Genomic DNA, 16,365 nt, shown 5'->3' with positions numbered 1-16,365 from the left:
AACAAGGAGTCCAAATCTGCATAGTAAAACTCATCCAAACCACACAAGCACAGTCAAGCCTGTATCAAGTGGCCACCTGTGGGGAACAGTGGGGTGACTGCTAGATATAGGTTCCACAGATTTGGGTCAACAACTCACTCAAAAATACCACTAATATTGATTTTGCAAGAGAAAAAATTTCTTTTAAATATTATTCCTGGTTTATTTTGGTGGTCCCTCTTTAATAGAGCATCTGATACAGGTGAATGACGATTCAAAAAGGCCATTGGGACTCAGTAAAGGGTGGCCATAACCACGTAGTAGAGGTGACCACTTAATAGAGGTCAAAATTACAGTGGTTAAGGGGAAACAATTTTAGGATGTTGAAAACAGATTGTTCAATTTGGTGTTGTCGGAGACTTTGATTCGTGCGTGACACATGTCAGATGATGAGTGCGAACACTATGGACATTGAATGGTTTACATAATCAACGCAACCTTGAATGACCCTTTTAAATTAGTACTCGGCAACAACCAATCAAAATGTAGAAAATATAGTATAAGAGAGTGATTTCTTACAAATTTTGCAGAGTAGCTTTTTACACATCTAATGTAAATAAGCAAATACGAGAGCGAAATAAAACAGTTTAATTGAGTCTCGTTCATCAGAGTTCTATCCCTAGTAAACAGGACAAAGTTTACAAAAGTGTGACTGCCTAAGACAATACAAGGAAAGAGAAGGAAGAAGAAGAAGCTGTAAGAACAGAAAGTCTCAAGCAGTTGAAATCATTTTGAGGGAAGCCCAGTTTAAATTTTGAGCACTGCTGCCATTCCAATTAACCCCCACTGCTCCCCCACTGGAAATGATGGGAACTAATGATGAGTAAAAGCACAATCAAACAAATTTTTGTCTACCAAAGGAACCAATGACCCTTAGTTTTATCTGGCAGCAGATTTCATAGTACTCAGTAAGTATCAATAAGAGGGGCTGGGGAGGATAAAAAATGGTGTCACCACCTCCAAAAGTTGATGTGAGTATGATGGCTAAATGATTTTTGAGAAAAGAGATTTAAGAAAACAAATAGGACTCAATGTGTTAGTTAATGATCCAATCTTGCAAATAGTGAGAAACAATTTAATTTTAACTTCATTATTTATATAGTGCAAAATACATGGGTATGTGATCTAATGCGCTTGAATTAAAAGATCTAATGCGCTGGAACAAGTCCCTTGTTCCAGCTCAATAAAAACACAAAATCCTCCATATCCCAATTTCCAGCTTCCAGCTCCTGTTTCCATCTCATATTGAAGATGCTGATAATGAACAAATTATAAACTATTGTAAATGTCCTTTGGAAATACCTAACTTTCTAGTCTGAGCTGTGACAATGAGGTGGATAATCTTTTAATTGTGTAAAAAATTAAAAATTCTAACAACAGGTGAGGTAAAGTATGGTACAGACAGTGTAAGACTGAAATAATTTGCTGCATTTCTAGCAAAAAATATAAAATATCCAACATTGAATACTTTGATTAAATAATAGCACGATACTTTGATGAATCCTGTGCCACCCTTGACAAACTATCCCATGATAATGCATCTAAGTTAATTAAACATAACAATTATTCAAATATAATTCAACTATGTACTACCATCACTAAAAAGGCTCCACTTACATTTAAGTTTACATTTGAACAGAAGACTTTTACTTTAATTAGTTTATAACATTTAATTGATTTAGGGCTTTAAAAGTGATTAAAAGTAGAGAGCAATCAATTTCTCCATGTCAATAAAATTAGAGTTTACATGAGACATCATATTTGCCACACCCAACATACTGCTTCATTGTTGGATTATTCAAGTCACCATCATTTCCTTCACCAGTGTCACTTGATGGGCCAGTAGTCTTGATACACACACACTTAGAATCCTTTTTCCCTGGTTTAAACATTTTTCTTGGTACTCCGACCCAACTACGACTTATTCCACCACTGCAGGAGAAAGACAAAAGATTCATTTTGTAATAGGGCTCAGATCTGGGTGAAAGACATTGCTAATTTTCAGATATACTGAATTTCGCAAAATATCCATAGTAAAGGTACTTAAATATTAACAAACATTTGGCTAAAGATTCTATTGTAGTAATGAGGTACATAAAGTATAGGAGAAAACCTAGAAAAGCATAGCTATAGCTATGTAGAAAACTAAACTGACATGACAACTGTGATTGGTAAACCCAATCAAACATTTTCAAACTTTTTTCTTAGAGGCTAGTGGCACATCCAACTGAGCCCTGTGCAAGCTCTTGTCTAGAAAAAGGCTCCAAGATGCCTACATTTCACCATGGCCTCTGAAGAAAAATTTTGCCCCCTAAATTTCTGATTTAAGTCACTAATTTGCCAAAAGTTTGTGGTTTGAATTCAAAGTAACATAGGCAGTTCATAAAATATTGCTCATGTTTCATTGTGCTTTTATATAAATTGTGTTCCTTTCTCCTTAGTGGCACATTTTTTTTTAATTAAGGAAACAAATTTGCTCTGGAAATCCATTTTATGTCATACATGTATGACTTTACACAACCAATCCCATCTCTTAATACTGGAAAAGTTTTTTCGGTATTTTGGTATCTTCATACCTGTTTTGAGAGCACCAAACTGTCGAGCCTTCCTCTGCATTCCATTTAGAGTTACAACCTGGATAACGTTTATTTTGAGCTTCTTGAAGCTTCTTTAATTTTTGCCCTTCCTTAATGACTGTTTTAGCTTCCTTCAGTGCTTCAGTGGGATTTCCTTCACTGTCATAGTAGCGACCAATTAGCTTTCCAACATAGATATAATCCTTTCTGTAGAAGTCTAACCACTCTTTGACACCTAACATTTCTTCTGGAGATAATCCCTTCACATCATCTGTAGCTTTCTCTCTTGAGAATTCTCCTGTCACAAACGATGGCGTGGAATCCCGACCTGCAAACACATTGTACCCACTCCCAACTTCATAATGCTGTCTTCCTTTATCGACATCGTAAATTCGACCGAGAATCGACAGATATACTGGGACATTAGGATCGGACCCATCATATTTGGAAAGTTCTTCTTCAGTAAGTAGAACCAGCCCTTTGGGTTTGGTATCTGCCTTGGTTGGCACAGTTACGGAATTTTTAAAACGATGAGAAACAGAAAAGGCTAAAAGGCCCGCAACCAAAACAACCACCACAGATAACGAAACATAATAGACACTAAAGGATTCCTGAGCTCTTGTAGCTGGGGAAGACAAAGTTTCATCTTTCCCTTCACGCAAGGCACTCTGATCTTGATCGCAATTTTGTGGTTGGTCTGATGCAAGTTTACCAACATTGGACTTGGCTGATTTCGAATTTCGCTGCTTAGACATACCAAAACCGTTAAAAAGTTAATATGAACGTAAGTTTTATGAAAAGGCTGACAAATAAATGTTAAATTTTAACGGAAAAAACATCGTTATTTACTCTAAGAGGCCAATATTAACATGTCCGGGTGGGCCTAGGGATGACTTCAGGGATGACTTCAGGGATGACTTGTCAAAAAAAGTACAAAACATCCAAATTACTTCATATAGGACGCATAAACTATCTTTCAAACAGCAATTCGTCAATCGTGACGCTCATAGCACACCTTAATTGCCTCTAAACTTTTGCACAAATATTGTTTTCATCAGTACTGCGACCGAATTTTCTCCAAGAAAATATGAAAACAACGCATAAGCGTAATTTAGAGGCAAAAAAAATGTATTGAGGACGACCAAAAAATTGATTTTTATCTAAATTTACAAGACAGGAATGGTCTTTCAAGAATCAAGAGACTCTTTGTGATTTGCGACAATTGTTGTTTTTCTTACAAGCAATGGTTGCAACAACTCTTCACCTTCTTTTGTCTATCACTTTCAAAAATGGGTGCAAACATTGCCAATGCACTGATTACATTGTTGGTGCTGACAAACTTTGACTTCATTGGGTTGGAATTCCACAATAAATACATTTCCTGTCTCTATGGCTACCAAGACAGCACGGGGAAAGCATTTTGTCTCAAACAAGGTGAGAGTGACCACTGGAAGGCCTCTGTACATGTTCCCCACCCAAACTTCCCTTGACTGGTCTTGACTATGATTTTCATAAAGTGCTACCACAGTGGAAAGGTTTGATTCCTCACAGGGACTCACAATTTTTTCCTTTGTTGCAATATTATTGCAGTTCAATTTCAGTGTAAGCATGAAAAGCATGCCCCTATGTTCTCCAGAGGATAACCATTGCCTAATATCAAGCAAAAAATATCAAATACCTAGATTATCAACTACATGATACAAACAGAAACACATAAAAAAAAATATCAGAATAGTTTATTGTTCCCTGCTGGTACACAAGTGTTATCACAGAGCAACTCTAATCAAAAACAAATATGACCACTATATGGGTTGTTGATAAACCCTGCAAATACTACATTCTAGTGACCCAAATGTGCACATTAAAATCCAAAATAATCATGACAAAACCAAAACATCACATGCTTCTATGATCTAAACTTTAACCAATATTTTTTATACTTCTTAGGTCATATTTTTCAGTAATTTATTACAAATTTTAACTCAAACTGGACAACATCAACATTTCACTTCCCTTACAAATCAAAAATACCAATAATTAATCATACATCAAGCTAATAATTAATCATACATCACAGCTATAAACTACACTTCAAAATACAGTCACACATAAGTGTCATCATTATACCTGATCTGACAACATAAACATAAAGAGAATATCATTCCCATTATTTGAATAACTGCAATCCATATGCCAAATCCACTGATCACATGAAGATTGTTCAAGAGATATTTCCTAACAAAGTCATAACAACCTTGGGTGTAGACTTTAGTTGGATCCTGAGTGGCATTTTTATTACATGTGACATCAGAAGGGTCTTTGCAGCAGCTTTTAGGGATGGATCCTTCATTCCTTCTCCCCCAACTGGTGTTGAACCAATCAATGTATTGATAATTTCCACAACATTTAAAACTTCCTTGTATTTCATCAATTGCTCTTGTGACAGCTTCATGGTCAGTATCTTGATACTCATTCAAAGTTTCTTGTATATCACCTCGTAAATTGTTCTCAATTTCTTCCCTGTTAACATAAGTCAGAACAATTGCAGTAATTTCCAGAAAGAATATTACCACAATAAATGCAAAGTAGGAACCAAGCATACATTGGTTTTCTTTTATTGCTCCACAACACGCCATAAATGCCACCACAATTGTAACTGCGCCGATAACAACACATAAAATCGGTGCTGCTTTGTAGTTGATGGAGCCCGCCAGTTTAGTATAATCTCCTGCTACTTCTCCTTTACTACTGAGCAACCATATTCCTAAACCAAACAAAGTACAGCCAGCAAGCCAAAACAATAAATTGAAGAAAACTACCATAAATTTCAAGCACTTGTATCCACAATCTCCAGTCATGTTCATGCACATTGATCAATAGGAACTGAGATCTTTGTTCAAGTATAACGATTTTAATTGATCAGTTTATTACTTCAAGTTGTTTAGCAACGTTAGACCGCACCGTTTGTTGACTGATCGGCGCGGCAATTGAGTTAAATCTTGATCGACTCCGCCTTCAGAAGAACAAAGTCTCCTAAATCCCACCGTTGCGACCTCTTGATGTGGAGTACCCTCACTACAAGGAACGAAAATCCTCTTGCTAATTACAATTTTAAGTATTCCATGTAAGTCTCATCATTCTGCCTTTCCTTGAAGAAACGCTTGTATTTATCTTCCTTTGCTAGAAGAATATTCAAAACAGCAATACTTGGTTAATTCATGACAATGTAGGGGAACATGGTTAAATAAGCAAACATGAATAATTGAAGAAATACGTGTCGAAATTATTGAAAAGCTTTTGAATATTATTTTTCTCCCACGGGAACTCATCGCCGCGATTTGTGATGTTGCCGGAAAGGCTACTGATCTAAAGATGGCCTTCGTAACTTAGACATCAGTGATCACACATTACATATAGTTCACTTATGCATTAAAATTATTTCCCAATCTCGCCTTTTCACCGGACGAAAACATATTTAGCATCTTCGATCGCCATCTTGAATTACTAATCAGCTAATTCGCTTCACCAGTCTCTTCTCTTCAATCCTTCTCTAGACATTCCAGCAGGTAGAGCTGCCATTGCACGGTTGCAGTAGACAGTTCTTATGTGATTGCACTTGTTTTGCATTGCCCCAGGGGTGAAGCAAAGCATTAGAGATCGATTTCTTTAACGTGGCCTTCGAATTCTAAAGATCCTGGGCGTTACGCTGGACAATAAATTCTCCTTCAAAGATCACGTAACAATTACGCTAAAAAAGGCATATGTAAAAGTCGCCGCTCTCCGCAGAATAAAGCGTCTTGTACCTTCCTCTATTATGATCTCTTTGTACAAAACATATGTGTTACCTCATTTAGAAGACTGTTCCCCTCTATGGTTGGGAATCTCTACTCCCTTGAAAAGTAAGCTGGAAAAATGTAACTTTTACGCGTTAAGCACGGTGCTTAATCTAGGTAGGTCTACTGAGTACAAAGACTGTCTCAGGCTTGCCTTTTTTCAAGGCATACAGGCTACAGGGAGCTTCGTATATCTCGAATTTTTTCACACCTAGGGTCTGTCACTACAATTTGCGCTCCTCTGCTCTTAATGTTTCCCAGCCTGTAAATACCTCTAGCCATATTCATAGCTCTTTCTCATATATTATCTATCATTCCTGGAACCAGCTACCATCTTCAGTTAAATCGGCAACTACTCTAGCAGAATTTAAGACTGACCTATCTCGCATAACCACGCTCGGCTGTAAGTGTAATAAGTGTATTAGTATACAATTGTAGGGGTAGGGTTATGAATTGGTAATTAGGCTTCAGGGTTAGGGCTATAAGTTAGGTGATTAGGGCTGGTGGGGTTTCAGGGGAGGTTCAGGATTAGGATTAGGGGTAGGGGACTAGGTGATATTTTTGCGTTTTTTTCGTCATATATACATATATTTAACTTGTATATATATATTTATATACAAATCTGTATTTTATCTGTCGAGCGTTTCGAACATGAGCCATTAGGCTGACGTGAAATAAATTGTATTGTATTGTATTGTATCAGGTTAAATTGCACTTGAAAGACGTAGAAATAACCAGAAGCTTTGGGGGAAAATAGGGGGAAAAAGGTATTCAGATGATACTAAAAGGTCAATATACATAAATCGACCGCCATGAAGATATAATTGGTCGAGAATTCATCATTCGGTGGAATTTTCTAAATATTTTAAAGGCAGTGTCTACAAGATGTTGCGCCATGCTTCCTATGACCACTACTTTTGATTCTTCTTCTATTTCAAGAGCAAACTATATCTATTTTAGCGGTCAACTGATAACAAGTCAGGGTTATATTTTATATGCATAAGTACATGTGTAATGACTGAATGCTTTCGACCGATCAGACATTTCATAGTAAGGTTAATGTATGCGATCCAAGTCTTCTAAGGCTCAGTGGTATAGCATTCGAAGTGCTCATGGGAAGGGCGTGGGTCATTCACTGAACAGCATCATTTTTCAGCTCTGGGTTGTCAGGCTTTGCGAGGCCGGGGTCATAAGTACAAATGCATTTTAAGGCCCACTTAAACGGTTTTTAACAATTGACCAACATTCGTCGTCCAAAAGTTGAACGGATGTTGGAAAACGTTGAAACCGTTTAAACGGGCCATTCAACATTTTCGAGAACAAAGGAAAAGTTGAATCGATGTTGAATGAAAGTTTAAATCGATTTAAACTTGATTCAACACGCTTTCAACAAACTTCAACATTTTTTACGTTTTCAACGATGTTGGACGACCTATTCAAACGTACCGAACATCTGGTTCAACAAAGTGTTGAATGCATGTTGAAGCAAATGTTGAAACCGTTTAAACGGACCTTTACGCCCTGTCGCCAAATCAAACCAAATTTTTCAGATTGAAAACACTATCCTTCCTTGACAAATAAGTCATTTGTAATTTTATTTAGAATACCTGATTAGAGTAAGACGGCGAGAACGTTTTGTCCTGAAGTAGTTCAGTTTTTTTGTGGCTACTGCCTCTTATAGGAAGAGAAGCCACATATTTCTTCGAGATGAGTGGGTGAATGATCATGGTAACAGTAGAATTCCGATCTTGACACAATTTTGACCCAATGTTTCCCTGTGCTACTTATTGTTTGTTTCGGAGTATTGTACTAGTTTGACATTCGCACTCGATACACAGCTGAGTTCAACTGAAGTTTGAATCAGCGACTTAATGCCGAAAAGAGGGGCTAAATTTGCAAAGCGAGCAAGCTGCGAAATGATAACGGAAGGAACTTGGGAATGATGGAATATAGTGAAACGCCAATGCCTCGTTGTATGAAACAAAAGTCTCACAAAATAGGATTTCAATAGGGTAAGAAAATTATTCATGATACATAGGCGAAATGAAAAGAAGCATTGCATAGGTAATCATTGCTGTGGCCCAGAGGATAGTGGAACTATGAGGCTTTTGAGCTAACTCCTTTAAATTATTATTACATTACTTTTGTTGTCATAATTATTATTGTTAGTATGATTATTTGTTACCATTTAATTATTGGTTGAATGTCAATCAGTCAAAATATTCTTGAATCATCTTTCTCTAGTGGAACAGCATATGGGTACTTATAAATTAGGTAGAATGCGGCAGGTGTGAATACAAATCTTCTGCAACATTATCTTCTAACCTCCTTCAACAACCTTTATTATTTTGTTCAATGCTCTTTAAATTGTGCTACATAGGCAGCCAAATGCAGTCTCAAACTGCCAGCCACTATTTTTTCTAATTATTTCTTCTATCAAATAATTCTCCTTTCTCATTTCGCGCGACTCGAAAACCAAGAAAGGGACTGGGGATAATGGCCGTGTGATCCATCGTCGTCCAAACGGTAGTTACTTTTTATTATGGCTTCTTGTGAGGAAGATTTCCTAGCTCTTTGTCAAGATCAAAGTTGCCAAGAGGAAGGAAAAGAAATAATAGGAGGTCCTTCAAATGAATCTGTAACACCAAAGTCCATCAGCTTTGACATGTGGAATGGATGTACCCCAAGTAACTTCAGTTCCAAGCTTGGTCAAAATAAGCTCTTTAAACCTGTTTGTGTCTATGTACTTGAAAAGGTTGTCGAGTATCTGAGTACGATTAATGTCCAGTACTTTATTTGTGGTGGTACAGCTCTGTCAGTTTACAGGGAAAATGGAAAAATGATACGTCATGATGGGGATGTAGACATCGCAATTTTGGAGTGTGAATTTTCCAGTGTTCTCCAGAATCTACACTCCTTTCCCGCCATGCAAGACGGTTTTATACAAGTGTCCAACAAGTGTCCTGTGAATGGGACAAGTTGGTTTGATGAACATGAAAGGGAGATATCCTACAATGGAAATGGTGGGAAACGACTCAAATTCTGTGCTAGCCGAAAGCTGTGGGATAGATTTGCAATTCGAAAGGATTTGTTGTTTGACCCTAGCCTAGCTCATTTGGATGTGTTTACGTTTTCACGACATCCTGACGACCACAGTTGCTTCTGTTATAACTGGAATATTCCTGGAAGGTACGATTATAGGCGAAAACGATTCCCAAAGACGTGTATCCTGCCTCTGAAGACGTACAACTTTGAAGGTATTTGTGTGAAAGGACCAAACTGTTTGAAGACTTTCCTTGAAGTGGAGTATGGATATCTGGGCCGTGACGCCATGTTCGACTTTTCGTCACAACTTTATGTGAAAATTCCTCAGTCTGTGAGTGAAAAACTACCAAAGAAGATAAGGAAAGTTTTGACTAGTGATAACTAAAGCACTTAATTGTAACAACATTCATGATACGTCTTGGGTGGTTATTATTGTTATTAAGTTATGGTGACAAAATAAAGAAAATTTAACCTTTTAATGTTTGTACATGTGATGCCTTGTAAATAATATTGAACACCTAGAGGTTCCACATAAACTGCCTCTTTGAGAGACATCAGTATAAATAAGTGTGTAAGAGAATTTCTTCAAACTGCTTGCATTTGAGCATTAAGATAAGAAAACCTTATCAGTGAACAAGTAGGAATTTCTCCTTGCAATGTCAATACATTATCGAGCTGACAAGTGATGGGATTACAAAAAAGTATCAGTTAGGGGATTACCAAATTCTCAGAACTACCAGTAACATCATTAGAATTCTGTGACAGACAGTGATAAGAAGCAAAAAGATCTTGAGAGTGAAAATGTTCATGTCCAAAACATGAGGAGTGGTTGCCCAGTCTCCCCAGCCAAGGGCTCATTTTATAAATGCTCATCAAAATAGATGTAATTGATATGCATAAATGAATGGTGGAGTAAATAAGCTAGCTTAAAAATCTCACGCAACATCTATAAGATTAATATCCATACCTATACTAATTTACAATATCCTATTTTTAAATACATCTGGATCAAAATAAGATTAGCCTGATAAGCCTGACCTGACCCATTCTCAGAGACCCAGGGGCTGTGAGTCTATTTCAAGTTAGGGCTCTCCCACCCTGACTTGCTTAATATATAAGTAGTTTAGGACTTAATACAGACCAGAGGACAATTCCATGAGAATCATGTTTAATAAGAAATTGCACATGACAAGACCATGATGATAAGGTGGTTGAACCTCATTATAAAGGTCCTTGGAAATGTACTTGTTCTGCAACAGAGGACTGTCTGTTAGGATGTTTACTGGCAACTTTGTTGCTCAGATCCAACTAGGCCCATTGCCAGGAGATAGAAACACATCTTTTTCATGTAAATGGTAAGTGGGAGGGTAGTGCTGTTGTTCATGGTTCAATGCTGATAGGTAGTCTCTCTTACTGAGCAGGTTGTGTTCCCATTCATCTAACAAAATACAGTGTTCAGTTGTATGCATCTCCTGATTATATGACTAACTGTAGACCCTTTTAATTAAAACAATACAATTGTCATGTCAATACTAGTGAATTCCATATAGTTTCTTTTAATTTACAGGTAATTTAATTTAATGTATTTTTATTTTAACCCATTAAATTAATATTTAGCCTGGACTGCCACCATCTTCACTGGCCCCACCCCACAAAATAAAATTTAATTAGTTGAGTGCATCAAATTCCAACCAGTTTTGGCCAAATTTTCTGACTAAACCTCAAGGAATTAATCAGGGCTTCACTCATTTTATGCTCACTTTATAATAACTTTTTCTAATAACTTTTATAATAATGTTGTTTTGGTTGTTGTGTGTGAAAAGTGTAAAAAGACCTTTGCCCACACTGGGTAATAAATTATGATGTTTTCCATTTGTTTCAGTAATGTTATTGTACCTCAGTTGTATTAATTAACTACTGTGAAACCCTGTATGGTGTTATGGAGTGGAATGCAGTGCATGGGTAATGAAGCAAGGTTAGTGTGGTGGACAGTCATTTCAGCAACAATATATGTCTTAACAATTTCTCCTCTACAAAGAACTTTCAGGCCAAATGTCCAAAAGACTCAACACCATATGGATTGCTGAATTGGCTTTATTGTTTGGTTGAGGAAGCACAAGTACTACATGAAAATCGTCAGTGAGCTGAACAGCAAGCCTTTGATTGATTGTTTAACATTTTACACAAATGTTATAATTCTGCTGTACAATGCAAGGTGTCGCCATTGTTTTGTCCACAATTTCCCTCTGGTTTTTTAGCCTGTTGCTGTCTAAACATATCATTCATATGTACTCCAGTTCCAAAACCTTGCCAACAGACCAACTCACTGACACCAACTTGCCCACTCATAAAATCACTTCAATCACCAAGTTTTTCTAGGTAATAAGCTCATTACAGAATTAGTGTTGTTTGATGTTCTATGGAATGATAATAGAATATATATAATTATAGAATGATAACAAAATAATTGAAGTTTCAAAAACAATTAATTGACTTTATGCAGTTGCAATCCAAACCAAAGTGACCTCTAGTGTGTGTTCAGTCCTACCTGTTCTATCCAACATCATCCGTGCTGCTCACTAACAACATCAAAGCGGCCTGCCAATTCTTAAGACTGTGACTTTGTCAAAGATCAACCATGACACCATTGATCCACCCGACTTCCTAAAAGCTGAAATCTGTATGTGAAGGATGGCTGCCACCTTATGTTTGCTACAAAAAGGCATCCCAAAACCCTGGCTGATGCTGAGACCTGGTACGTCAATTGGACACTCAATGTGGTACAGAAACCATTTATGCAGTTACTTACCATCAACTCCTTCATTAAGTCTGGTGAAAATGTCAATCAAGTACCACTAGTGTTTGACATCATGGCTAACAAGAAGACAAAAGATTGTAAGAAGGTATGCATCTTCTAAATGCATATTTAGCCAAGGGTGAGCAAGGTGACACTGGATTTCAAATTAGCAATGTGGTTAGCCCTAAGGACACTCTTGCCGCAAATTCAGCTTCAAGGCTGTGTCTTCCATTGAATTCAGCTTCAAGGCTGTGTCTTCCATTGTATTGGAGGAAGGCACAGCTTATAAACATAGCAAAGAATACAGATTTGGATAAATTTCTCAATAAAACTAATTTTTCTTTATTTCATTCTCAGATTCAGGAGCTAAATCTTCAAGTGGCATACCAAAATGACATTGCGATCAACAAATTCCTAAGAAAGATCATGTCAATACTGTTCCTGCCATACCATGAGATCACCAAGTAACAACAGATTCTCTTTGCAAGCTATCTGACCATGTCAATGTCCAGTGGGTAACCAGTACCATCCATCCAACCAAAGACTGGAGCATCTATGGCCAAGGCATCAGAACAAACAATGACATAGAGGATGGTAGCATGCACTGAACCACCCAGCCAGCAGAAGACATCTCCCATTGTATCAACTATTAGCCCTATTTCATGGAGAGGCTAAACTAACCCCATTAGTACTCCACATAAGGCTGATTGACGATGGCATGCTGATGAGAATCCAGCAGGAGATCTTCACACCTGGGCACACTACAAGAAGAGGGAGATCTCTGCAGTATTCCAAGATGAAAGGACCAGCAAGGAACAAATAGTTTGATTATTTGTGACACCATGTACAACATAGATAATTGTATTCTAATAATGTGATTCATGATTTATAATATTTTAATTGTTTTCTTAATAAAATAATTTTAAACATTTTGCATAAATCCTTAAGCATTTTCCAAAGACTTTTATACCATTTTAACTAGTCTATTGAGATTTTAGTGAAAAGGGGACATAACTAAAGAAGATGAGTGGGGGCTGGGGAGAGACTTTGAGTGAGTTGGTCCGTAGGGGAGTTGACTGTAATTCATGGGACCGACATTTCCAACGTAACATTTAAGCTGCGAAATGGGGGCATTTTTTAAAATTTGCGTATTTTATTTCGCGGGGATAAACCCACAACAAAACAGATAAGGTTGCCGTTTTCAGGATAGTTTCCTTCGAACCTCCTCAGTCACATATCGTACTGTCACAAAATATTGCGGTAACAGGCGCGGATTATGGTACTGCGTGCGCGTTACATGTATGCGTACTCCTTTTGCCGTTGAGTAAACTTGTCCGTATTCCGTGAGTTTCCAGCCCTCCGTGACTTAAGATACACAGCCTTCCGTGTTTAACTAATGAACTAATTCAAAGCTTTCGAAATCCAATAAACGGTTCAAAAATTACTTTAATGTAGGAAAACGAAATTGAAATCAATTTCAAGGCCTTTCTTGGCTGTTGTGGTTTTCGCCTTGTTCTTTTTTGGGTGTTTTTTTGCTCTGTTTATTTCTGTTCGTTTTTCGGGGTCTGATCGAGAAGGTCCACAAGCAACGCGTAATGCCACCTGCCAACCGCCCGCAATACCCAAGCCAGGGAACACGATTAACCTCCACTTCTCTTCGGATAACAAATCTATCATCTCCTTAACATGTTACAACAGTGTAGGGAGCTTCACCGGATATCTATGTCGAGAATCAGCCGAAATAAAAAGTCTGCTCACCCTGTTGTTAGGAATGGCATTCAGACGGATCATGTAACTTTAAGGCGCCTATAAACCATTGCAGCCAGCATCTGGACGGTACCTTGTGTTTCTGCTTAATGCTACGTTTTTTGCATTTTTATGAACCTCGCCTTCGTCTTGGTCTACGAAAACGCAAAAAGAGAACGAGGCTAATACCCAGCCATCTAGACCGATGAAGCTTGTCAATAAAGGATATATTTTAGAGTGTTTTTCTTCTGCGGGATTAAAGCGGGTAATCCCGAGCGGGCAAAATGGGCCCAACCTTCCCAATCGGGGAACCAATCAGAACACAAGATTCACTTCATATTCCCTGCGGGCGCTGCCATAGTGTTCATTGGACTGTGGGTGCAGTTGGCACAAGTTGTTTGTTATGCACCATCTTGTATAATAGTGGCTATGATCTCTCGCAGTAAATGATATATTCTCCAAACCCAATCGTCATCCTAGCAATGGTGCTTTTTCAGTTTGCGTAAACTCACCTTCAAACCCATTTTTCCCCGCTGGAAGAGTAGTAGAGTTAAACAAGCAGTCAAGCAAACAATTAGACAATTACCTTGCGGTACGTACTTTCGGTTAGATCCTCTTCAAGTCATGCACATAATCGTACTCAATATAAAGGAACAGAAATGTTATCAGATAGTAAGAATAAGGAACTCAATTGAGCTTGCATTAGGTATTACTTAATATCCCTTATTTTCTCATGAGCAACCAGGTTCAGACCATTCAAAAGACAGACTACAATTCAGGAAAATTATACTTCATGGTACAAGGTACATTGGTCACATCAATTAAAGGAGCGTTTGAAACAAATTTGACTACCGTGGGTTCCTGTTCAGATTACATTGACGATCGAGCAGTTCTACCAATCAGAAATTAAATTTCAGCAGGAAAAAGGAAAAATCGAAGGAAGTAAATTGGTAAAAATGTTCAAATAAATGTTCCCTATCCAGTATGTTGAAAGTATTTTCCTAGTCTTAGCGGTTCTTCAATGTCTACGACTTCCACGCGAAGCTTCCTGTAAGTTTCCATTTTTCGATGATATCGAACTCTTTGACTCGACCGTTAAAGTGTTAATCACACTCCTTAAATAGAATAATCCCCTTTTGTTACCTGTATCATCAACCATGTTTAACGACAAGTTCTCTAAAGAAAGTGTTTCTTTTACTATCAAAAGGGCAATGATAAAAGAGAGTTTTTCTTCGTGATCGAGTCGTCAGATTGTAAAATTACCGGTGTCTTTATGTTTTCATAGTAAATCAACCATGTTTAACGACAAGGTTCCTAAAGAAAGTGTTTCTTTTATTATCAAAAGGGCAATGATAAAAGAGAGTTTTTCTTCGTGATCGAGTCATTAGATTGTAAAATTACCGATGTCTTTATGTTTTCATAGTAAATTAACCGTTGATGCTAATTCCTACTCGAGCCACTTGTGTTTCACAACCTTGTTTAATAGTAAAGTAGCCTGTTGGCTCGTTTGATTTTGCAGTATTCAGAAAACAATTTTGAAAAAAAAATACAACCGGTGTACGAGGATTAAAGGACCTTTTCCCCTAGTGTAGATCTTTTTTCCAATGGCTTGTATTAATTTAAGCTGTTTAGAGTTGGAACTGAAGTGGAACCCATCACATTTTAAAGCCAGAGTAGATATTACAGGAATTGCTAGTGTTTGAAGACAAGTGTGCCCTCATGAGTGGTGATACTAATGCGTGGCAGACCCACAAACTACAGATTGAACAAATTTGCACATCAGTGATTCGTGACGCAAAAGACACTTTTTACCCGCACTTAGAGTGGTGTGTTAACGCCACAACGGAAGTCCTTGTGCAAGTGACGTTTTCTAATTTTTAAAAGACAGCAAATAGTAACTAATTATGACTAGGCAGGCGTTATGACAAAATATTACTTGTTTCCGCGACAGATAAACTATGGGAGGAAGGGGAAAACTCCCTATTAAAGCCAAAATGACATCGAAGACCGAGAATTCATCCAATAAGTTATAATTATTTGGCTTCCTTTATAGTGTCATATGCTTTTCAAAACCTTGTTTCATTGCTCACTTCGACATTCCGTCCCTTGTCCAAGGGACGATAACTAAGCACTGCTTTCAATTCTTTGATTGGAATCTTGTTTCAGTATTTTGTTCCACAGCCTTTGACAACTTCTCTGAATTCTCTTGTACATATTGCAATTATATTTGTTTTCATTTGAATGATATTTACCAAATTTTTTCAAAATATTTTTGCATGTAATATAAAATATATTAGAAAACAAAAAAGTTCCAGAAGAAAGAATTCAG

General features: G+C 37.4%; 3 protein-coding genes across 3 annotated transcripts; 1 reads left to right on the top strand and 2 right to left on the bottom strand.

Annotated features, from left to right (window-relative positions):
- Positions 1–1,098: 1,098 nt before the first annotated feature.
- On the bottom strand, positions 1,099–3,485 carry LOC131786438 (neuferricin). The gene is made up of 2 exons (XM_059103502.2): positions 2,616–3,485; positions 1,099–1,971 (listed from the first exon to the last, which is right to left on the bottom strand). The coding sequence occupies exons 1-2, from the start codon at positions 3,368–3,370 to the stop codon at positions 1,776–1,778; spliced, it is 951 nt and encodes a 316-aa protein (XP_058959485.2). The 5' UTR covers positions 3,371–3,485; the 3' UTR covers positions 1,099–1,775.
- An 846-nt stretch (positions 3,486–4,331) lies between these two features.
- LOC131786435 (tetraspanin-9) lies at positions 4,332–6,116 on the bottom strand. The gene has a single exon (XM_059103498.2). It carries the CDS (start codon positions 5,483–5,485, stop codon positions 4,718–4,720), a length of 768 nt encoding a protein of 255 aa, XP_058959481.1. The 5' UTR covers positions 5,486–6,116; the 3' UTR covers positions 4,332–4,717.
- A 2,840-nt stretch (positions 6,117–8,956) lies between these two features.
- On the top strand, positions 8,957–9,949 carry LOC131786448 (uncharacterized). The gene has a single exon (XM_059103512.2). The coding sequence runs from the start codon at positions 8,991–8,993 to the stop codon at positions 9,876–9,878; it is 888 nt and encodes a 295-aa protein (XP_058959495.2). The 5' UTR covers positions 8,957–8,990; the 3' UTR covers positions 9,879–9,949.
- Positions 9,950–16,365: the final 6,416 nt, after the last annotated feature.

This window comes from Pocillopora verrucosa, chromosome 12, assembly GCF_036669915.1.
Source record: "Pocillopora verrucosa isolate sample1 chromosome 12, ASM3666991v2, whole genome shotgun sequence".
NCBI lineage: Eukaryota > Metazoa > Cnidaria > Anthozoa > Scleractinia > Pocilloporidae > Pocillopora > Pocillopora verrucosa.
The sequence above is the reverse complement of the archived record's forward strand: the minus strand, read 5'-3'. Positions and strand labels throughout refer to the sequence as shown.

Bases quoted from the DNA above. Each gene is read 5' to 3' on its own strand.
- LOC131786438 (XM_059103502.2), bottom strand. From the start codon at position 3,370: ATGTCTAAGCAGCGAAATTCGAAATCAGCCAAGTCCAATGTTGGTAAA. The intron at 1,972-2,615 runs GTATGAAGATAC...TTTCTCCTGCAG, and splicing joins GTTTGGTGCTCTCAAAACAG to TGGTGGAATAAGTCGTAGTT.
- LOC131786435 (XM_059103498.2), bottom strand. From the start codon at position 5,485: ATGTGCATGAACATGACTGGAGATTGTGGATACAAGTGCTTGAAATTT.
- LOC131786448 (XM_059103512.2), top strand. From the start codon at position 8,991: ATGGCTTCTTGTGAGGAAGATTTCCTAGCTCTTTGTCAAGATCAAAGT.